This window comes from Micromys minutus, assembly GCF_963924665.1.
Source record: "Micromys minutus genome assembly, chromosome: 30".
NCBI classification, from domain to species: domain Eukaryota; kingdom Metazoa; phylum Chordata; class Mammalia; order Rodentia; family Muridae; genus Micromys; species Micromys minutus.
In genome coordinates this window covers 24,534,456-24,559,400 of record NC_137965.1, presented here as the reverse complement: position 1 = coordinate 24,559,400, position 24,945 = coordinate 24,534,456, and the positions used below count along the sequence as shown (strand labels likewise).

The 24,945-nt window shown below is 40.2% G+C and overlaps 1 protein-coding gene across 1 annotated transcript in view; it reads left to right on the top strand.

Moving 5' to 3' along the window:
- The window catches only part of LOC308439834 (NACHT, LRR and PYD domains-containing protein 5-like), a gene marked incomplete at both ends in the record, with an annotated part of 116,108 nt that extends 91,466 nt beyond the window's left edge, over positions 1–24,642 (top strand). Inside the window, 7 exons of the mRNA XM_080941747.1 lie at positions 2,091–2,258; positions 3,461–3,631; positions 12,932–13,102; positions 15,056–15,226; positions 17,047–17,217; positions 19,456–19,548; positions 24,510–24,642. Of these exons, the coding sequence (XP_080797873.1) occupies positions 2,091–2,258; positions 3,461–3,631; positions 12,932–13,102; positions 15,056–15,226; positions 17,047–17,217; positions 19,456–19,548; positions 24,510–24,642 (1,078 nt within the window). The remainder of the gene's footprint in view (positions 1–2,090; positions 2,259–3,460; positions 3,632–12,931; positions 13,103–15,055; positions 15,227–17,046; positions 17,218–19,455; positions 19,549–24,509) is intronic.
- Between the last annotated feature and the right edge of the window lie 303 nt (positions 24,643–24,945).

Genomic DNA, 24,945 nt, shown 5'->3' with positions numbered 1-24,945 from the left:
CCACCCGGTCTGATGCAAACAGTCTTTCTCAGGGCTTCTCCTGCCAAGACAGGGCATCTGTAAGTCCCAAGGAGATACATATGAGAGGATAAAGTTTATAAAAGATGTCTTGCATCAATCACATTCCCAGATGCGTGGGAGGGGAGCAGACCAAAAGACATTATAAAAAGAGGTACATAGGTTTGAGGCAGGCTTACATACTGCTGCTTTTGAAGTAGAAGTCGGTTAGTAATGAGAATGTGAGAGAAGGACTTTGGTGTCAATGATGTTACAGTTGATAATGGTTCGAGATGAATGTTTTGTGATTTTTGCTCATTTTTTAGTTTTAAAACTACAATTATATGACCAGCTAATGGTTATAAATAAGGGTAACAGCAGTCAATCTGGGAGGATGTTGATGTAACTTTTTTTCTAGGAGGCAGTTTGTGAGGAGGAAGAACCAAATTTGCAGGAACAATACAATGTGGAGCTATCCAAACATGGTGGGGCCTCTGAAATTGAAGTTTCCCTTTAACCATCTGAGAGCAGCTTTGTTAGACAGAACAAAGCAGAGGGACTGGAAGAATAGCTTTTTGATTCAGAGAATCATCTGCTTTTGCAGAGGACATGGGCACAGTTCCCAGCATCCACATGGTAGCTTAAGACATCTCTAATACCAGTTCCATGGGATTCAATTTCTTCTTGTCACCTCATGGGCCTTGGTATGTATGTGGTGCATGTTCATACATGCAGGTGCATGCACATAAACATTAATGATTATGCCAAGTCATCACAAGAGGGATGTTAGGTTAACTAGTTTTCTTACACACCCAGTACTATCTGCCCAGAGGTACCACTGCCCACATTGCTCTGATCCCTCACACATCAGCCATTACCCCCAAAATATCCTCCAAATGTGCCTTGAGGAAATTTTTAATAAGGCATTTTCTCAATTGTGGGTCATCCTCTGCATATTCTAGGTTTATCGGGGTGAAAAAACGAAAAAAGACAGTAGGTAGGTACGTATGGTCATGTTCTGTGAACTGAGTCATGTGGTTGATGCTGTCTGGTATCCCTGTAGATGAGGTGTTCTCAACCTCTGGGTTCTAAACGTTGGTCATATGACTCATTTATGGTTACTACATATCAGATAGTCATGTTATAATTCATAACAATCATCATAGCATAGTTATGGGTAACAATAAAAATTATTTTGTGGTTGTGGGTCATCACAACATGATAAATTATAAAAAAGCCATAGCATTAGGAAAGGTGAGAGCCACCACTCTGGAAGGAGCTCTCCACAGCAGGATGGCTTAATCTCCTGTTCCTGGGACCTCTGGTGCATTGTGGGGTGCTGTAAAATTAAAGGAAAATAAAAGCCAAGGGGTGTGGCTTAAAAATAGAATTCTTGTCTAGCTTGCAGTAAGGCAGACATCAACCACCATGATCATGTAAACTAGACATGAGGCCACAAGCCTAGAATCCTAACACGTGGGAAGTGGTGGTAGGTAGACCTGAAGTCCAAGGTCAGTAGCTTCTTGCAGAAGACCAGAGTTGAGTTCCTACCCTGTAACTACAACTTCTATGAGCTAAAGCTTTCTGCTAACCTCCATGTACCTGAATGCATGTGCAGACAAAAACCTTTAAGAAGTTAAAAAGTATCATCAGCTACATAGTTTGTTAGAGTCTTGTTAGGATAAATTGGAGCTGACATCTGAAAAAGAAAACTAGGAGTGTTCAAACAGTGATGTGTCCAAGCACTTGAGTGACAGAGGGGGAGTTTCACACAACATAGGCTAAATGAGACTGTGTCTCAGAAACAAACTATGCAAGGAGCCACAGGTTAGGAGCTGGCTAGATGGGTAAATGAAAGAGTGTTATTAATTCAATTTGATTAATAATTAATAGTCATATTTAATGGATCAATTAACTCTTTCCCTCTCTTCTTCCTGTCTTTCCTCTTTCACCTGCACATAACCACTCTCCCCCACTTACCCCTCTCCCCCGCAACTACCTCTTTCCCCCCCAACTATCACTCTGCCCCATACCTCCCTTTCTGCCCCTCCCTCTCCACCTCTCTCTCTCCCTTTCTTTCCCCACATCTGCAGGTTTAAGAGTACAGAGGTAGGCCCTGGCCTGCAATATCTCTGGATGCTCCTTGTTAGCAATCGGCACTTAAAGCACCTCAATCTAGGGAATACTCCCATGGAGGATGATGACATCAAAGTAGCCTATGATGCAATGAGACATCCAAACTGCTCTCTGGAGACTCTGAAGTGAGTGTGACTTTTCCCTTAAATTTTGGGGATAATTTTCAGGAAGCTACAAAATTCCAGTAACTTACAGGTGTTGAAACTTTTGGGATCAAATATCAGATATTCTGCATATCAGATACTTACATTATGATTCTAAAGAATATAAATTTTACATTTAAGATGCAATGAAATGACTTTATGGTTGAGGATCACCATATCCTGTAGAACTTCATTCAGGGGTCACAACTCTAGGTTAGAAATGGAAATTTCTGAAGGCAGTTACAATGGTAATTTGGCAATGCTAGAGATGGAATAGGCTACATGCCCACAAAATGAGCATTTCAACCATTAGATGTTAAGGTATAAATATTGCATCCATGTTTATAAAAATCCAGTGTTTCATAAACATTAAAGACAGGACTAGTGAGGTGGCCTAGGGGATAAAATGAATTTGCCACCAAGTCTGATGACCTGAATTTTAATTTCCAGATTCCACACAGTAGTGTGAAGAAGAGGACCCCCCAAAGCCAAAAGTTGAACTCTGATCATTTGCCCATTATGACCCACGGGTGTGCATATACACATACATCTAGAAATATAATAATGATATAAAATAAGAATATACCTTTAACCTAACTCCATGCTTGTTGGGTCATGGGGATGGCACATTTGAAATCAACCTGAATTTGTCTAGCAAAATTGTGTGTTTTGAAAACATAGGGGTTGGGTAGAAATGCTCAGGTGGGAAAGGGCCATAGAGCATACAACAAGCAATTTTCAGGCTTACCTGTAATAATATGAGGCCTAATCTGAAAAAGAATAGAAAGGTCGCAGGCAATCTCAAGCAGTTTTTGAATGTAATTTTTAATGTTGCTATAGTGAACTTTCTCAGTGAGAACTGAAACATATCATCTTTAGAATTTTTTCCATGAAGACATGTTAAGGAGTTGACGTTATGTGTGTGCATGGAGCATGTGTATGGTCAGAGAACATCTTGGAGCAATGCATTCTCTCCTTGTGCCATATGGGCCCTGGGATGGACAGCGAATTTTATCTATGAGATTGTCATATGCTGGTTGACAGTGTTGATGGGCTACTATAAGGAAGAGAGAATTAGTAAAACTCTTTGTGTGAGCAGTCTCCTCCAGTCCCAAAGGAGCTAAGTGCAGAGAGGGTTACTCAAGAGAGACAAGAAAATAAGCTTGCACTGCACCTCTCTGCAGGTTGGATTCCTGTGAGTTAACCATCACTGGTTATGAGATGATCTCCAAGCTCCTTCTTTCAACATCCAGCCTAAAGTCTCTCAGCCTGGCCGGAAATAAACTGGGACCAAAGAGCATGATATCCCTCGGGGATGCCTTGAGTAGCTCAATTTGTTCACTGCAGAAGCTGATGTGAGTCCCCCTTTTTCTAGTCCTATGACTGCTGCATCTGAGATGCCCCAGGGATTGGTGGGACTGCTGTGCAATTCTCCAGAGTGTGGTTGATAGCTATGGTCTCATGGGAATACCCTGGATGGGTCATAGGAGAAACCACATTTATTCAATCATGGCAGCCCTTCTGTTGAAAGGGAGTCTAGTAGGTTTCAGCCAAAGACCTCTGTCCTAATGAAGCTCTTTAAGAGTGACACATATATAAGCCAGGGGTCTTTGTCCATATTTAACCCCACAGTCATTGCTACCAACTGGTTCAATGAGTAATGACTTTCTTCTTGGTTGGAAAATCTCAAAGCAGAGCATGAACATGGTTGGCACAGGTATATAGTTATAATACTCAATATGGTATAGTTGTATATGACTGTAATCCTAGTGCCCAGGAGGGCAAAACAATAGGATCTTATCAAGTTTCTCTGTCTCCCTGACTCACTCCCTCTGTCTCTACCCCTCCCCCTATTCTTCTACAAACACACCTCTGTCACACACATGCAGACACACAAACACACACACACATACACACAAACACAAACACACACACTCACACACACACACCATGTGGAAGTGGTGCTGGGGAGGTGGCTCTGTGGCTGAAGAACACCTTGTACAAGCATGAGGACTGAGTTGAGATCACAGAAACCATGTACAGGCTAGATGGACTTGGGAGGTTACACACATCACTGAGGAGTCAGACAGGATCTCCAGAGCAATCCAGCTTCTCAGATAAGACGAATCGATGAGCTTTGTATTCAGAGATCCTGCCTCAAGAAAGAGTTTGATCAAGGAAGATACCCAATGTGAACCTAATGCCTTAAACATGCATGCAGAGACATTTGCACCTGCACATTTATGCACAGTCACAGACACACAAATATACATACATGCACATTGTACATGTCGAAAAAAGATGAGGGAAATGGTCCTACTGAGAACCATCTGAATTCCAGATAAACCTTACCTGTGGAGACAAAGGAGCCAACAGAAATGGAGAAGTCCAAGAATATTACTTTATAGAAATACTTGTACATGGAAATTTAGCAATTGTTACAGGCCCAGTCATCCTGTGTTTAGAGGTTGGAATGAAGAGGTAATAACTGTAGAAACTACTATTTAAATTGCAATCATATTTGGCAGGTCTTGTCAATGCCTGCCTGCCTTCTTGACACAATGAATCTATGGAGTGCTCACCATCATTAGCCTTGGTAAGCAAGGATGCAGCTTAAGGCTAAGTCACTCACCTATATCCATAGGTGAACAAATGGACAAAACAAATCTAACCCACAGAGTGTTCAGAGCTATATGCTGGCACCTGTCACAGCTCTAGCTTATTAAAGTCACTAAGAGCAAATGGTACAAATCACCCTTTAGAGGCCAGAGGCATGGCTGAAAAGATGGCTCTGATATTAACAGAACTCAACACTGGACTTGGTTCAAGGCACCCATATTAGACAGCTCACAGCCACCTGTAACTCTATCTTCAAGGGATTCTCTGATTCTCTGGGTACAGCTTCTTGAGTTCCTTGTATATATCAGATACTAGCCGTCTGTCAGATGTGGGATTAATAAAGATATTTTCCTAATCTGTTTAATTTTGCCATTTTTTTTCTCTTTTCGACAGTGTCTTGACCTGTAAGAAGCTTTGAAATATTATGAGTCCTCATTTGTCCATTCTTGAAACATAAGCCATTGGTGTTCTCTTCAGAAAAATTTCCCCTGTGTCTATGTGTTCTAATCTCTTCCCCACTTCCTCTCATAATAGTTCCTTTGTACCTGGTTTTAAGTGGAGGTCTTTGATCCACTTGGACTTGAGCTTTATACAAGGAAATAAGGGATTGGTCTGAATTCTTCTGCATGCTGTATGCCAGTTGAATCAGCACCATTTTTTGAAGAGGCTGTCCATTTCCCATTGAATGTTTTTAGCTCCTTTGTCAAAGATCAAGTGACCATGGGTGTGAGTTCATTTCTAGGTTTTCAATTCTATTCCATTTGTCTACCTGCCTGTTTCTGTACCAATACCAAGCAGTTGTTTTTTCTTTTTCATTTTTTTTTTTATTACAGTTGATCTGTAATACAGCTTGAGGTCAGAGATGATGATCCCCCCCCCCGAAGATTTTGTTTTTAATTGTTGAGAATGGCTTTTGCTTTCCTGGGATTTTATTATTCCAAATGAATTTTCAAATTGCTCCTTCTAACTCTAGGAAGAATTGAGTTGGAATTTTTATGGGGATTGCATTGAATTTGTAGATTGCCTTAGGCAAGATGACAATTTTTTACAATGTTGATCCTTCCAATCCATGAGAATGGGAGATCTTTCCAGCTTCTGAGGTCTTCTTCAATTTCCTCCTTCAGAGGCTTGAGGTTCTTGTTGTAGAGATCCTTCACTTGCTTAGGTAGGGTCACACTAACTTATTTTATATTCTTTGTGGCTATTGTGAAGGGTGTTGATTCTCTAGTTTCTTTCTCAGCCTGTTTGTCCTTTGTGTAGAGAAGAGCAACTGTTTTGCTTGAATTAATTTTATATTCAGCCACTTTGCTGAAGGTGGTTACCAGCTGTAAAAGTTCCCTGGTGGAATTTTTAGGGTCACTTAAGTATACTATTATATCACCCATAAATAGTGATATTTTGACTTCTTTTCAAGTTGTATCCCTTTGGCCTCTTGTTTTGTCTTATTGCTCTGGCTCCTTTGTCAAGTACTATATTGAATAGGAAGAGAGAAGACAGCCTTGTCTACTCCCAGATTTTAGTGGGATTGCTTCAATTTTCTCACCATTTACTTTGATGCTGGTTACTGGTTTGCTATATATTTCTTTTACTGTGTTTAAGTATGAGCCTTGAATACCTGCTCTTTCCAAGACGTTTAACATGAAGGGGAGTTGAAGTTTGTCAAATATTTTCTCAGCATCTATAGAGACAACCATGTGATTTTTTGGGGGGGGGGGGTTGTTTATGTAGTGAATGACATTGATGGGTTTTTCTATATTGAGCCATCATTTAATCCCTGGGATGAAGCCCACCTGATCCTGGTGAATGATTGCTTTGATGTGTTCTTAGATTTCTTTTGCAAAAATTTGGTTGAGTGGTTTTGGATCAAGGTTCGTGAGGGAAATTGGTCAAAAGTTATTTTTTATGATCTTTGTGTGGTTTAGGAATTAGTGTAATTTTGGATTCAAAGAATGAGTTGGGTAGTAAGTATTCCTGCTGTTTCTCTATTGTGGATTAATATTGCTATTGGGTCTTCTATGAAGGTCTGATAGAACTCTGGACTAAATCCATCAGGTCCTGGGCCCCCTTTTTTTTGGCTTGGGAGTTTAGATTATTGCTTCTATTGCTTTTAATTTCTTAACTGTTGGATGGGCAGGTTTAGATGGTTTATCTGATCATGATTTAAATTTGGTACCTGGTATGTTTAGAAAATTTTCCATTTCCTCTAGATTTTCTAGTATTGTTGAGTATAGACTTTTGTAGTAGGATCTCATTTCTTGAATTTCCTCAGTTTCTGTTATGTCTACCCTTTCAATTCTGATACTGTCAATTTGGATACTCTCTCTTTGCTCTCTGGTTAGTCTGGCTAAGGGTTTATCAATCTTACTTTCTCAAAGAACTAGCTCTCGGTTTTGTTGATTCTCTGTATAGTTCTTTCTGTCCCTATTTGGTTCATTTCAGCTCTGAGTTTATTTCCTGTTATTTACTTCTTTTGGGTGTATCTTCTGCCTTTTGTTCTAGAGCTTTCAGTTGTACTGTCAAGTTGTTAGTGTATGCGCTCTCCAGTTTCTTTTTCTTGGCGCTCAGTGCTATGAGTTTTCCTCTTAGCACTGCTTTCATTTTATCCCATAAGTTTGGATATATTGTCCCTTCATTTTCATTAAATTCTAAGAAGTCTTAGATTTCTTTCTTTGTATCTTAACCAAAGTGGCATTGAGTAGAGCTTTGTTTAGCTTCCATGTGTATGTGGACTTTTTGTTGTTGTTGTTGTTGTTGAAGACCAGCCTTAGTCCATGGTAATCTGATAGAATGAATGGGAGTATTTTTATCTTCTTGTATCTGTTGAGGCCTGTTTTCTGACAAACTACATGGTAAATTTTGAAGAAGTTCATTAAGGTGCTGAGAAGAAGGTATATTTTTTGTTTTAGGATGAAATGTTCTATAGATGTTTGTTAAACATACTTGGTCATAACTTCTGTTAGTTTCACTGTGTGTCTGTTCAGTTTCTGCATCCATGATTTGTCCATTGATGAGTGTGGAGTGTTGAAGTCTCCCCCTATTATTGTGTGTTGTGTAATATATGCTCTGAGCTTTAGTAGAATTTCTTTTATGAATGTGGGTGCTCTTGTATTTGGTGCATAGATGTTCAGGATTGAGAATACCTCTTAATAGGTATTTCCTTTGAGTAAAAAGTGTCCTTCTTTGTCTTTATTGATGACTTCTGGTTGAACATCAGTTTTATTCGATATCAGCATGGCTACTCCAGCTTGCTTATTGGGATCATTTACTTGGAAAGTTCCCAAATTTTACTCTGTGGTACTCCTGTCTTTGTTGCTGTTAAGAGTTTCTTGTATGCATAAAAATGCTGGATCTTGTTTGCATATCCATTCTTTTTTTTTTAAAGATTTATTTATTTATTTATTTTATATATAATTACATACAATGTCACTGTCTTCAGACACACCAGAAGAGGGCACCAGATCTCATCACAGATGGTTGTGAGCCACCATGTGTTGGCTGGGAATTGAACTCAGGACCTCTGGAAGAGCGGACAGTGCTCTTAACCGCTGAGCCATCTCTCCAGCCCTGCATTTCCATTCTCATAGTCTATCATTTTATTGGATAATTCCATTGATATTAAGGGATATTAAAGAATAGTAATTGCTGTTTCCAGCTATTTTTGTTGTTACCAGTAGTTTTAGTTTTTTTTTTTTTTTTTTTTTTTTTTTTTTGCTTGTTTGTTTCTTTTAAGCCAGAAAGCTTTTTATTTCATAAGTGACTTTCTGCAACATTACTTCTTACTGGCAACATAACCACACCCTACAGAAGCACACCAAAGGACAGTCAGACCATGTGTATTCAGGGCCCTGGTGTCTCTGGCTGCATTGTGATCATATAGCCTAGAGAGGGGCCATACAAGAATGGAGCTGGGTGACCCGCTGTTTTCTTAATGTGCTCATTGGCCCAGGATTGTTTTTGTAAGTTAATGACATAGCTATGGCATCCATAATGACCTTAAATATATTTCTGTACTTATGAGTAGAAAATTTTACTCTATTGTACCATGGGAGGGGGTGGGGTTGAATAAATTTAACTTTTTATTTGGCCTTTGTTTTCTTGTGATCTTCATATAGTCTGTGAGTTGTTTCTGGGGTGCTCAGAGCTTTCTGGGGTTAGTATCCAATTATCAGTGATTGCATATTATGTATGTTCTTTTGTGACTGGGTTATCTCACTCAGGATAATATTCTCTAGATACATCTATTTTCTTAAGAATTTCATAAAGTCATTGTTTCTGATAGCTGAGTAGTATTCCATTGTGTAAATATACCACAATTTTTATATCCATTCATCTACTAGAGGGCATCTGGGTTCTTTCCAGCCTCTGGCTATTATAAATAGGGCTGCTAGGAACAATGCAGTGCATGTGTCTTTGTATGTTGGAGCTACTTTGGGGTATATGCCCAGAAGTGGAATAACTGGGTCTTCAGGTAGTACTATGTCTAATTTTCTGAGGAATCACCAGACTGATTTCCAGAGAGGTTGTACCAATTTACAACCCCACCAACAGTAGAAAAGTTTTCCTCTATCTCCACATCCTTACCAGCATCTGCTGTCATCTGAGTTGTGGATCTTGGCCAATCTGACTGGTGTGAGGTGGAATCTCAGGGTTGTGTTTTGATTTGCATTTCCCTGATGGCTATTGATGTTGAGCACTTGCTTAGATGCTTCTCAGCCATTTAATATTCCTCAATTGAGAACTTTTTGTTTAGCTCTGTACCCTATTTCTTAATAGGGTTGTTTGATTCTCTGGTGTCTAGCTTCTTGAGTTCTTTGTATACATTGGATATTCGGTCTCTATCTGATGTGGGGTTGGCAAAGATCTTTTCCTAATCTGTTGGCTGCTGTTTTTTTTTTTTTTTTTTTTTCTAGACAGTGTCTTTAGCCTTACAGATACTTTGCAGTCTTATTAAGTCCCATTTGTCAATCTTTGACCTTAGAGCATGAGCCGCCATTGTTGTTCTGTTCAGAAAATTTTCTCCTGTGCCTATGTGTACTAAGGTTTCCCCCACTATCTCTTATAATAATTTCAGTGTACCTGGCTCAATGTGGAGATCTTTGATCCACGTGCACTTGAGCTTTGTACAAGGAGTTAAGAGTCTATTTTCATTCTTCTGTATGGTGAGTGCCAGTTGGACCAACACCATTTGTTCAAGAGTCAGTCCATTTTCATTATATGTTTACAGATCCTTTGTCAAAAATCAAGTGACCATATATGTGAGGGCTCATTTCTGGATCTTCTATTCTATTCCATTGATCCACCTGCCTGTCTCTGTACCAGTACCATGCAGTTTTTAGCACAATTGCCTTGTAAAATAGCTTGAGGTCAGGGATAGTGATTCCCACAGATTTTTTCTTGTTGTTGAGAATGGATTTTGCTATTCTAGGTCATTTGTTATTTCAGATCAAATTGTAAATTGCTCTTTCCAACTCTATGAAGAATTGGGTTGGAATTTTCATGGAAATTGCATTGAATCTTACAGGTATTTGTTTTCTTCAATTTTTGTTGCAAGAGGATTAATTTCTTGATTATTTTTTTTTTAAACTAGGGTGAAGTTTCCACTTTGTGGTGGGGTTTTTTATCTACTATACTGTGTAGGACTGGATTGTAGACAGATATTGGGTAAATTAGGTTTTGTCCTGGAACATCATGTTTTCTCCACGTATGGTGATCAACATTTTTGCTGGATATAGTACCCTGGGCTGGAACTTGTTTTCCTTAGGGGCTGTATGATATCACTTCAGGATCTTTTAGCTTTCATAGTCTCTGTTGAAGTCTGGTGTAATTCTGATCAGTCTGCCTTTATGTGTTACCTGCCCTTTTTCTCTGACTGTGTTTAGTATTTTTTTTGACTATTATGTGTCAGGAATATTTCTCAAGTGTTCAGTCTGTTTGGGGTTCTGTAGACTTCTTGTATGTTTGTGGTCATTGTTTTTTGAAGTTTAGGGAAGTTTTATAATTTTGTTGAAGATATTTACTGTGCTTTTCAGTTGATACTTTTTGTCCTCTTCTACACATATTATCCTTAGGTTTGCTCTTCTCATTGTGTCCTGAGTTTCCTGGATGTTTTGGCTTAGAATCTTTTTGATTTTTGCATTTTCTCTTGAGTGTTATGCCAATAATTTCTACATTATCTTTTGTTCCTGAGATTGTCTTCTCCATCTCTTGTATTCTGGTGGTGATCTTTTCATCGATGTCTCCTGATGCCTTCCCTAGGTTTGCCAAATTCAGAGTTGTTTCTTTTAGTTTCCTTTTTCATTGTTTCTATTTCTGATTTCAGTTCCTTCACCTGGTTGTATGTGCTTTATACCAGCTCTTTAAATGATTGTTTGGTTTCCTCTTCCAGGACTTCAACTTGTTTTTGTGCATTCTACTAGTTTTTCTGTACTTATTTAACTGCAATTTTTATGGGCTGCTCAAAGATCTCCAACATCATTGTAAAGTATGATTTTAAGTGTAAATCTTGTTGCCAGGTTGTCTTGGTTTCCATTTCTTAGAGTCTTGCACTTGCCTCTTGACATCATGATTTACGTAATCTTGACTCTTACTGGAACATGTCTGTCTTGTGTGTCTGTGGGTCCATTGATTCCAGAGGAAGATTGTTTCTGGGTGTTCCTCTCTCAGGGTAGGTTGTGAATTCCCATAGCAGAGCCCAGTCCTGATGTCTGTGGACCAGGTCTGGCCTTGTTGCAGAAGTGTGCTTTACCACTGTCTATGCCTTGAGAGTTCTGGGTGACCACTCCTGGGGTAGAACGTGGGCAGAAGAAGTTGATCACCCTTCCACTTAGGATAGAAAATGCTCCTGCAGCTCTTTGCAACTAACAGAGACTTGTGGGTGAGCGGGCCTTCAATCATGATAAAACTGGGCTGGCTCTCTGAATTATGGTTTTGTATATGTATTTACTAAGATCTAATCCTTTGTGAGGGTATCTGTGTATTAGTGCAGTACATGTGGAGAACAGAAGAGGGCATCAGATTCCTATTTGCTGGAGTTGGATTGTTGTGAGCTATTCATTATAGGTTCTGAAGACTGAATTCAACTTCTTTAGAACAACCGCAAGCTCTCTTAATCACTGAACCATCTCAAACAGAGGCCATAAATCATTGTGTACAATACCACACACAGACACACACACACACACACACACAAACACACACACAGACAGAGAGAGAGAGATTCTATTTTCTTACCCATATGCCAACCCATGATCTCCTACTATTCTCTGGACATATGCATTTATATTTTCTGATGTTTATACATACACAATAGAATTTATATACATGAAATCATGGGCTGGCTAGCAGAATCAGTACGAGGCCTTGGCAATCTTAGCCTAGTACTTGAACCCACATAGTGACAAGTGACTCATCTCAGTTTTCCTTGACATACATATATGTGAGTGTACATGCACAGGAACACATGCACAAACACATGCACTCACACTGTGCCCTTGTGCATGCATCCATATAATAAATAAAATGCACTTTTAAAAAGTGTGAGGCTAAAGCGATGGCTCAGCAGGTATGAACACGTTTTGCTTTTCCAGAGTTGTGCATACCCACATTGGGCATCTCACAATCACATGTAACTCTGGCTCCAGAGAATCTAATGCCATCTTCTGGCTTCCTTGGGCACCCACATAACATGTACATAGATACAGACATGCACAGATACACATAAACATTTTTAACTATTTAAAAATATTTAAATCTTGGAACCGAAAAATGAAATTGGCTTGAATCACATTCGATGCTTGACTTTTGCCCCAGTTTCTTCTCAAATGGCTATGTATTCTTCTGATGGCTGAAAAAAAACGTTCTATTAACTACATATGAATGTTCTTATCAATTCTTCTGTCTGTGGACACTTCAGAAGTTTAATAGTTTAATTGTTGGGAATAGTGATGTAATAAATGTTAGAATGGTGATTTCAGAGTAAGTAGATTTAAGAATGAATCTCATTGTTTTTCGGTTGGGGGTGTGGGGGTCTCTTGCAGACTGAACAACTGTGACCTGAAACCTATCACCTTCCACCTTCTGGCCACATCCCTTTTCAACAATCAGAACTTGACTCACCTGTGCCTGTCAAATAACAGCCTGGGGATGGAGGAAGTACAACAGCTGTGTCAGTTCATGAGGAACCCAAAATGTGCAATCCAGAGGCTGAGGTGAGTCTGGCTCCTTTCTTTGGGATGCCTTCAGATTAAAAGGTGTCTGTGTTCTATAAGAAAGAGACAGGGTGTGGGTTGGGGGGAGGGGTTAGAGTGACAAGGTAAGTGGTGTGCAGGAGGAGCTGCTTCCTTGAGCCCATTGGAGGCTTTACTTATTAGTTTGATAGAACACCCTGACAAAGAAGTCACTTGAAGAAAGGTGGTTGTCTTGCCTCTTGGTTCCAGAGAGATAGATTTCAGCTCTATGAGGAAGGTTTTGTAGCAGGCAGGAAAAACTAAATGTCAGGAGTGGAAGATTCTGACCCTCTGCTGTTGAGTCTCTCCCTTCACCATTTTGAGCAGGGTTTCTCAATTCTTAACCACTGCATATGCTAGACTAGCCCAACCATGAAGCTTTAGGTTCTACAGTGATAGTCTTCCCCATGTAATCAGGTGGCAGAGATCTGTTGAGGAAGACACTTGTAACCCATCCTCCAGCTTCTAGGAATTCCCATCTGCCATGAGTAGTGCAGGTGTTTCATTCAGGTGTGAGATAAACTTGAGGAATCCAGACACACTGGTCCTTATAATTGTTCAATAGGCACTCTACTCTCTGGGCTATTCCTCCAGCTTGAGATTTCTTAGAGCAGGATTTTATATAGGCTCATGAGGCTCATGATCTTCTGTGAGGAATGACTCTCAATGTCCTCCACACACATGGAAAAATTGACATGTTTCTTTGAAAAGATGTTTTTAGGAGGCTGCAGTTGACTCAGTGCTAAGACCACATATACATGCTGTTGGGGAATCATGAAACCACCACTTTTACAGGATGCAGTGGGATGACATTCTCCTTGGCTGCTGCTGTGTGACAGTAGTCTCATGTAAAGGTTTTAAAAACTAAGTTATGTTCAACCATATATCATGTCTGACAAAGCACGAAACTCCTGTTAACTTTGTTTCTTGCAACATGCTCATTCTAGTTGGGAACATGGGGTGCTTCTTCTTATTGTTCCCTTTGAAAACTTAGTCTACCAATAATGTCTTGTAAATAAAAGATGGGAGGAGGCAGCTTAAGGAACAGGCAGTCAAGCTTGTTGACCTGGGTTCAAGCCCTAGGACCCAAATGGTCCAAGAGAGCCAGGTGTCACAAGTTGTCCTGAGATGTGCCTACACACTGAGGCCTGTCCTCAATGGTGTAGATACCATCATTTAAAAACTCAGTTCTGTGGAAATCATGTCAGCCTAAACCAAGAAGTCTGTTCAAGAATATAAGCTTAACTTCATGGGACGTTGCTTATTTTAATGACTATATTCAGGTTTAATCATTATCAACAAAATGAGTTTGAGCCAGACTAGCCCATCCTACAAAAGATCTTGTCTCATCGGTATGAAAATAGAGAATTGCAACATGGCTCAGCAGGTAAAGGTACTTGCTTACAAGCTTGACAGTCTGGATTTGCTCCTTGCGACCTGCACAGTGAGTGGAGAGAACAGACTTGAACCAATTATCCTCTGACCTCCCTTCATGCATGACAATCTAAGTGCAGTTCCACATGCACAATAAAATAAAGTGTAACTTTAGTTTTTCATCCTATCAAATACAGGAGAAATAGAGGGTCAGGGGGTATGGACATCCTGTACCTGTACCTGCATAGCATGCACATGGGTCGCAAAGAAGGGAAGAGTCTATTGCATTCTTGTAGTTTCCAGATAATCAACTCAGGTTGACATTCTGAGGCTTGACAGAAGCACTTTTACCTCCTAAGCCATCCTTTCAGACAAGGTATTCCAGTATGGCCTAATGCTACTGACTACCACCTTCTTTAATCATCCCCCATTTAAAGCTGACTGCAATGGACAATATAGGAACCAGGTACTACAGAAGGGTAAACTGAGGACAAGAGGATTCTCTTATCCAAGGCCATAGAAAGAAATGTGGTGATCTTTCTCTTCTGATTGTTTCCACAGACTGAATCACTGCAACATTCTAGGCGATGCCTATGGCTTCCTGGCGTTGATACTGACCAACAACCAGAAGCTAACACACCTGAGCCTGAACATGAACCCCACAGGGAATACTGCAGTGAAGCTACTGTGTGAAGCTTTAAAGGAGCCGACCTGCTATCTTCAAGAACTGGAGTGAGTTAACTGTGAGGCTAAGGGTTGCCTCTTCTGCCCAAGTTTCTAGAAAGCAAAAGTTAGATAAGGAGATTTGAGAATTGCAAATTAACTCTAAGGTCATGTGTCATCTTCCTGTTGTTGAGGGTTAGCAAGGAATTACCATGAACAGGAGCCCAAGGCAAGATTGGGAGTTCTTGGTCGTATTTGATCCTTCAGATCTGTTCGTGTCTTCAAAATTATTAGTTCTTGGTTTTTGTTTTTCTTGTGGGGGTGCACTGTTTGAGGTACTCCAGGACTGGAACCAAGATCCTCCCATACACTGTATCACAGAGCCACTCTCCTCAGACCCTAGATGGCCTTGTTATTTGGGATGTTGACCACTGAGCAATATTCCCCAGCCCCTCACTGGGAGATTATAGGCAGGTGTTCTGCCAGTGACCCATACATCCCAGACCCTTACTGGAGGAATCTAGGCAAGTGTTCAGCCACTGAGCTATACTCCTCAGTCTCTTCCTGAGGAATTATAGGCAGGTCCTCTACCACTGATCCACACATCTCACCCTAGAGGTTAGTGTCCAAACCTAAATGTAAAGTGGATTTATATTTCAAACATGCTTTAAACATGTTGTAAATTTGGTTGCATGCAGAACTTTAAGTGCAGATTATAGCCATGAGCTGCCACATGAGGTCAGATGTGGGACATTTCCCTTGTGATCATATTGCACTGCTAAATTTCATATTCTGGGGTAAACAGCCAAGGATGGTGGCTCAGGCCATTGATCCCAGCACTCAGGAGATAGAGGCAGAAAAAATTCTGAGTTAGAGGCCAGTGTGATCTCTACATAGTGAGTTCCTGGACAGGTGGGGATGTATAGTCTCTGAAAACCCCCCAAGATATCTAGCTGTTAGGTTCTCTGGTGTCACTCCACCCCATTCTTCCTGAGGCAGACAAGCAACCTCCAAACCTTTGGAAAACCCACCTTCCCTTGGTATCATAAAATGAGTTCCCGTGCCCTTCCTTTCTGACCTGGTGTTTTGCCAACAATCTTCAGTTCTTGCTTATCTCTCAGCCTCTGGACAACCTTGGCATTTTTTCCAAAGATAGCTGTTCAGCCACTGCATTTTCTGCTCATACACTATCCTTTCCCAGGCTAACCTAACACACACTGTGCACCCTTCATGACAATAGTTTGGAAAGGCCACCTCTTGGGGATGCAGAGATGGCTTAGTGGATACAGAACTTGCTGAGTAAGCTTAATAACCTACAATCAGACTCGCAGAATCCATGTTAAAACCTTCTTCATGTGATTATAAACCAAACTACTAGTGAAGGGGATCCAAACAGATCCCAGTATCTCACTGGCCCCTGAGTCTCCCTAAAATGACAAGCTTAAGGTACATGGAAATAACTGTATTTATCTTGAATGTGTTGATGCCAATCTCTGGCCTCCAAACAATTGTGCACAGGTGTGACTACCCCTACACTCCCATACATATAATCAACCATGTTAACACCACAAAGTGAATAAAGACCATCTCTGTTTAAATTAATTTATTTTTCCTTATTTGGGGTGGATCCCTTTATTGCAAAAGGGTTCACATAGAGGTCAGGGACCAGTTTGCAGGAACCAGTTTTCCCCTTCCACCATATGTGGGCCAAGGGTATCAAACATGATTCAGCATTCTTGTTGACCAATACCTCTATACACTGAGTCATCTCCATGACACCAAGACATTGTCTTAGAGAAAAATAAAGGCAGATGTTTCTGAATGTCACTCCTGCTGTAGTTGTTCCCCCACTGAAGACTTGCATCTCCCACCTTCCATGTCTCATGCAGACTAGTGGACTGTGAGCTCACCGAGAACTGCTGCGAGGACCTGGCCTGTATGATCACAAAAACCAAGCACTTGAAAAGCTTGGATCTTGGTAACAACGCCCTGGGGGACAGAGGAGTCATAACCCTGTGTGAGGGACTGAAGCAAAGTAGCAGCTCCCTGAGGAGACTTGGGTAACTTCTGTGGGTCACCTCTTTGAGGGGACAAGCAAAGTGGAGGTGGGAGGGCTTGAACATGAAACCATGGTGCTGCTATCACGTTTAACGACTTCATAAAGTCAGGCAGTATCTACCTCTGAATCATGGGTCTGGGTTTCCAGGATCTATCAGTGGAGAGCCTTCCTATAGATTCATAGTGAGCTTCCACTTTGGTGCTAGTTATCTGGCTGGGTGCAAGGTTCTAGTAACACAGAAATTATTATCAGCACCTCAAATTAGCAGTAAAAATGAATACAGAGCAACCAGGCATAGCACTGGGACTTTAGTCAGCATTTAATCCACTTGGGAGCCTGTTAGACCAAAGTTTTACCCAGGTGATGAGTCTCACACCTTTAATTCAGCATACAAGATAAATGAAGTAAGTGGATCTCAGACCTTCAGACTGAGGACAGTCTGGGCTACACTGAGTTCTATGCAATCTAATACATGTTTGCACTCACACAAACTCATGCATACACACACACAAAACACACATAAATAGAAATAAATCTAAATTAAATCCTAGAATGAGCTGTTTAGGGGGCTCAACAGGAAAAGGCATTTAACAATCTGCATTCCATCTCTAGGACAATATCTTTGAAGAAGAGAACTTAGTAAGTTCTTCTCTGACTACCCCCCACTCATGCTAAATGGTCAAGCATGCACATGCACGCATATATGCACAAAAAAAATTAGTGTGGCTTTTTAAGTATCTGAACCCTCCAATATACTATGACCAACTTAATTTCCTCCTGTTAAGGAGTCTCTCTATGCCGCCCAAGATTATGATCCTTCTTTCTCAGCCTCTCTAATGCTGTGATTACAGGAGTGGGCTGCCATACACAGGTTCATGGTCCCTTGATTTCTTCATTCAGTATTAGCATGTGTGTGATGTGTTTGTGTATGCATACATGGACACGTGCCTATATCTCTAGCTGCAGCACATACTTTCTTGAACCCACAGAGGCCAGGAGAAGGCATTAGATCTCCTGGAGACAGAGATATTGGCAAATGTAAGCCACGTGCTGTGGGTGCTGAGAGCCAAACCCCAAGTCCTGTGCAAGAGAAACAAATGCTTTTAACCACTGAGAAACTGCTCTGGTGACCCTTGTCAATAATTCTCTAGGAGGGTGCTCTTTGGATAAAGACCCAAAGTTTTATTGCATACATTCATCCTACATAGTGCTGAGTTTCACAGGGACACTGTCATGCAGATGTATAATATATTTTGTTCAAACCTCTGTCTGTCTATCTCTCTGTCTTTCTCTCTCTCTCTATCTCTCTCTGTGTGTGTGTTTCTCTCTTTGTCTCTCTCTCTGTGTGTGTCTCTGTCTCTCTATGTCTCTCTCTCTCTCTCTCTGTCTCACTCTCTCTATCTCAGATCACACATACAGGCATGCTGGAAGGTACACATGTATAAACACTCCATCCCTCTCATCTCTCTCCCCATCCTGTGCCATTAGATTGCTTTCATTCCATAGAATCAGCTTCATGTCTGCTTTAGTGTTGTATATTTTTGTATTTACATACCTCACATCTACATATGACTTCATCTACTTAGAAAATGGGCTACACGAGCAAGAGGAAAATTTCAGTATTTCTCTTTCTAAATCTGACTAACATCACTTACTATACTAACCTCCAGTTTTATCAATTTCCTTAAAACCTAAGACTTTCAAGTTTTCAGCTTTATCTTATATGTCATAGTCTCTGACTAAAATCTGACCATCTAGGCATGGGAATCTCTTTACGAGTTCCCACAACAGGAGCAGTATCCAGGAAACTTTGTTCATACCAAGAGTGTGTCCAAACTTCCTGCCTCCATCATGCAGCTCCTCGCCCTTTTGAGTCTTGATGCAATATTACCTATGAATCAGGAAGTATTTTTGCAATACTTGTCATAAGCTCAATTTGAGTGTTCCTGGACTTTTTCACAGACACTTTGAGGTACACAGTTGCAATCAGAGGCAGAACCAAAACTTAAGAAAAGAGAATGTTGGGGCTCTCCCCAAAAGCAATTAAATCAAGCTCTGCATGGAAATACCTTTTGCCTTTTTGAAAGAATCTGGTTGAACTCTTATTTACCAGTCAGTGGTGGGTCCTTCACTGATGGGTTCTTTCTTGGTCTTCTGGTAGGTTGGGGGCATGTGGGTTGACTTCCAACTGCTGTGAGGCATTATCATTGGCTTTGACTTGCAATCCACATCTGAATAGCCTAAACCTGGTGAAGAATGACTTCAGTACATCAGGGATGTTGGAGCTCTGCTCTGCATTCCAACACCCTGCCTCTAACCTGTGGATAATTGGGTAAGTTTCAAATAGTCTCCTGAGACATAAATTCTGACTCTCTGACAAGGGGAGAAATGGGAGCAATTGAAAGTAGTTGAGACCATGGCTTGGCAACTATCTTTATCTAGAGCAGTAGCTCTCAACCTGCCTAATGCTGTGACTCTTTAATATACTTCCTCGTACTGTGGTGATCTCAGCCATAAGTTTAGTTTTGTTGCTACTTCATAACTAAAATTCATACTATTTTGGTGGCACCTGCACTGCCAACTAGTACTTGGAATCAGGTGAAGCCCCATGGATTTGAAAGATAGAAATCACTTGATCACTCATGTTACCAGAATATACTGCATTTCTCTCTCTGGCTCTCAAGATATAAAGCTACAAAGACTGTATGCAAGTTCCTTAGCTGCTTGGTGGAAGCAAGAGTCCCTAGAGTGAGTCTGTAACTTAGGGCAGTAAAAACAACAGGAAGAAAAGTGTGGATCAGCATGTGACTGGGCCCATCTACACTTGAATGGAGGACATGTTCTATTCCAGTGTCTAGGCACACAAGCAGGCAGTTCATCTAACACTTGTGGGAGGATGGGCATAGCTCCCAACATCTCCCCCAAAATTATTTTATAAATTAGCCCCTGATTGGGTGCCCAGGAATGTCAGCATTTGTCTTACCTGTCTTTGAGGCGCCCACAAAACACCTATGAACTCTGTCTGAGGTCAACAAACACACCCTTCAAACCCACCCTCATGGGATTTTCTATCTCTGACTGCCTAATTTATTCATGCTCAGTTGAACTTGAGCTACAGGATTTTTTACTGCTAGTCTACCTACTGACTGCTTTGCTTTGGGCTTGGCTTTTTGCAAAGCAACATAATGGAAGATACACACCAAGGCTGCTTTAAGGGCTAATATGCCCAGACCTGTGGTACTAGCTCAGTCTTCCAAGCCTCTCAAAGCACAGTGAGTTGTTCCTGTAACAGTGCCATCTGTTAATTCAAATTTAATATTCCCAATTAAGTGCATATCCAATTAAATGAATGATTTCAAATTTAAGTGGAGAGGGCCTCAGTTGCTTTTACAGAAAATTCTACCATGCAGCTGTGGCAATAAAGTGGGAAAGGGCAATCATAAAAGACTGAAGTTAAAAAAGCAGCTGCTAGCACAGCACTAATAATGGCTGCAGTCAGAATTCTCCTGGTTTGGGCAAGCATGGGTTGATTCTTCCCAGTATGCTTGCTGCAACAGCTACAGATTCTGGGATCCTCATCACCACTGCAAGGTCTTTACTCTCCCAGATATTTCTCAGAAGATATTCCTGTTGAGAACAATTATTAATTTATTAATATCAATAGTACTACACCATGGGTTTGACAGGGTGAACACAGTGCTCAGGGACCCAGACAGTTGATTGCTCAGGAAAAACAAACAGAGCCTTGAGCCCTGATCAAAACAGAATCTGTTCCCTGCAGCAAGCCAGAGGCAAGGTATTTCCATCACACCATTCCCTGATGCCCTGGGCACGTTCTCCATTGTTGATCAGCTGCAGAGCAGCCTTCAGAATTCACATTTAAGTTTTTTTTTAATATGTAAAATTAAGGATAGATGTGCCTAAGGAAATATATCTCCCACAATTTTGTTTTAGACAAATACATTTATGGTGTGATGCATATGTTTGATGAAGGCTTGTCCTTGGGAATTATAGGAAATTCCAGTCTTAAGGATTATAGCATAATCTGAAGAAAATGTTCAAACCCTTTACTGGAATAGGCAAAAGGATCATTATGTTTTAATTTTTGGGAACACTCATATATCTAAAGGCTTACAAGTAGGGATTTTTGACAGCTTTTAATTTCTTATCACTATATGCAGATGCATATATCATTTGTGAATAAGTATCAATTGAACATTGCACAAATTTAATTTCCCAAAGGAAGGGACATATGTAACATCTATTTGGCAAATATCATTGGGAGTCATTCCCCTAGGTTTAACACTCAAATTAGGAGCAGAAATGAATTCTGCATCTATGGTTCATTGAGTGACTATCTGTAGAGCTTGGTTCTGCATTCAAATGAAATTGACTATGCATCCTAGTAGCTTCATCCACATTAGATTCTTGTATAACCAATGCAAGGGGGTGAGCATGTGCATCTGCAAGCCGATTTCCCCTCAAAAGAGGTCCTGCAAGGGCAGTATGGTCTCTAATGTGCCCTACTAATATAGGAAAATTTCGTTGGCAAATCAAAGTTTGTGATTTCAATAACTGATCAAGAACTGCTGACACAAGGACAATATAAGCAGAGGTTTTTAAAGGTGGAAAAATCTGAGAAACATAGATTTTGTCAGTATAAATACTCAGTGCTTCTTCAGGAAACCTCTTCAAAGCTAATTGCATAGACATAATTTCAGCCATTTACAAGATGTAACTGTTACTTTTAGGATTCATGAACCTCTTCAGATACTTACAGAAGCAATGCCATTAGGAGAGCCATCATAAAAACTAGCCTAGCATGGGGAAAGACGGATAGAGGAAACCACCTTAGGAAACACAATGTGGTGCTCTTTTAAAAAGTGAGACAAATTGTTAGCAGTATAATGGTTATCAACTTTTCTAATAGTACTGTATGAAAAATATAGCCAAATCAGTATGGGTTTGTGCTAAAAAGCATACTTGCTCTTTAGTATAAGGCCTAACGATAACCTCTGACTCTTTGCCCAAAGGTCTGCACTGCTATTTTTGTGTTTATTAAGAAACTAATAAAAGCAATTTACTAAGGCAAGGCTTGTACATGTACCCATAAAATAGGTCCTTGCTGTCACATACTATTGATGGAGTATGGACAGATGAAATACCAGTAAGTATAAAGGTATTGAATAATCTATACATTTAAATGAGCTTTTCTAATGCTTCTCAGACCTTTTGCAAACAATCTGTCTTCAGTAGCAAGTTGTCTGTCACAGATGGGAACAGAGTTACTCTTAACAACACCAAACAGAGGACACAAGTGTCCAGAGAATATAGACATTTAATTGCTTCTATAGTTAAAGAAGTTGTAACTAGAAAGCCTGAAAGGTGTTAATGTTTAAATATTTTAATGTTTAAAAGTCAGAAATATGAGTAATATCTATTTTCCATAATTGATGAGGTATAAGTCCTTGAGGGTGAACACCGTTATGTGGTTTAGGAAGAAACTGAGGACATTCAGGACAAATCTTTACCATTTGACATGTGCATTTTCTAGAAAGTTCAAATTGTTGTCTCAGGCCATTACTATTTTGACAGAAAAGAATAAGATTATAATCTGCCTGATATACAAATCTGCTGTGGCATTACCTTTACTAAGGGATCCAGGCAACCCAGTATCTCTTAAATATCCTATAAAGTAAGGGAAAGTGTGTTCTCTCAAATTAACTTGTATTTGTACAAACAATTGTAAAATTCAAGAATTAAAAATATCCAAAAGTGAAACAATTTCAAGCAGTTGCAAATCATAAGCTGTATATGGCTATCAGTATGTACATTTGAAGTTTATCTAATTTTTTAACATTTAAAAATAGTGTGGCTACAGTACATATCTAATAATCGATGCTGCAGCAGGGGGAAATTAAACAATTATCCTGAGGTCCAATCACATGTGCTGTCTTTCTAATCATATGAGCCATCTATAAATACAGCAATCATACTATCTACAGGATGGATGTATAAATTTACAGAAAATATAAAAGCATGAATAGTAAAGAGAATTTTAGCAATTTCTTGATAATGATTTACAATTTTTTCCTAAAAAGTTTGCACATACAAGAAGCCAAACAGCAGTATTTAGCGATAACCAATTTAATTACTGTTTGGAATAAGTAACAAATATTTTATCAGGTTAAGACATTACCTTTATAAAAAATACCTTCCTGATTCTGTCATACAATTCTGCATTAACACAGCAAGGGTTACATAATCGGATGTTAAATCTTAAAGAGGAAGAAAGATGAATTCACATTAATGGTGCCTTTTGTCAAAAGGACTACGGTGGGTTTAAGGCAAAAATAGAGACAGGTAACAATTGATCATAATCTATATGATATCTGTTGTTTGTTTCCTCTATATTTTCTGCAAAACCATTCATCTCTCAGTTAACTGCAGAGGGGACTAGGATTTGCATCTCTTGAACAACAGACAGAGGCTTTAGACCTCCTGTGGCCTCAAACTCACAGATCTACCTGAAGGACTTAAGCTGTGTGCAACCATGCCTGTCCCATCCTGAGTTATGTTTTATTTTTCTATTTTAGATATTTTTATTTTATGTGTGTGAATGTTTACCTGAATGTGTGTTTATATATTACTAACATACGAAGCAGATGGAGATCAGCAAATATTCTAGGACTTGAACCACAGGTTGTTATGAGTTTCTATGTAGTTGCTGGGAACTGAACCCAGGTCCTCCAGAAGGGCAGCCAGTGCTCTTGACCTCTGACTGTGCTGTCTCTCCAGCCTGGATGCCTGGCTTTTCAATGTGGGGTAAAGCAGCAGCTTATGCTTGCATCCAATACTTCATAACTTGAGCTTATCTCCCCAGTGCTTTATTTTGTTAAATGACAGGGTAACATTTGAATTGTTTATACATCATATAATGCCTTCTGATGATATCTACCCACCACTACTTCCTGCAGATCTTCCCATGATGCTCCAATATGTGTCTCCTCCAACTTTACCTTTTTAAATTAGTTTAATAACCCCACTGCCTCCAACTGCTGCAGTTCATAAGCACATGGGTGTGGTGCCATCCACTGGAGCATGAACAACCTATCTTGTCCAAGAAATGAAAGCGATTTTCTCTGTTCCATTAGAAGTGGGGTCTTTGGAAGCCCCTCCACCATACCTATTACTCTAGGAAAGGGAGTGATGTACTGCTCTCAAAAAGGGTTGTAGTCCATGATCTGGCTTTCAGGACATCTAGGTCCTAGCATGACATGCCTTTCTTCCCAGCCTGTGGAAGCAGCAGTACTATCCGCAGGTGAGAAGACAGCTGGAGGAAGTCCAGTTTTTGAAGCCCCACGTGGTAATTGATGGTGACTGGTATTCTGTTGATGAAGATGGCCGTAACTGGTGGAAAAGCTGATGACATGAGTCCTCTGTTTCCTTCAGTTCCTAAGACCTCAGTATTTCCCTACATGTTTGTCTCACCTCAGAATATGTAGCAAGAATGAAATAAACAGAGCATTTAGAAAAGCATCAGGTAGTCATGTTGATCCTTGGGGGTGTGGTGTCAGGGCAGAAATGAAAATAGGGGTGGCTCAGTTGGTAAAGGGTTTGTGCAAGCATGAGTGTCTGAATTGGACATAGGCAACCCATGTAAAAAGCCAGGTATGGTGCCACATGCTTGTGATCCCAGTGCTGGTGCATGCAGAAAGAAAATATTCTC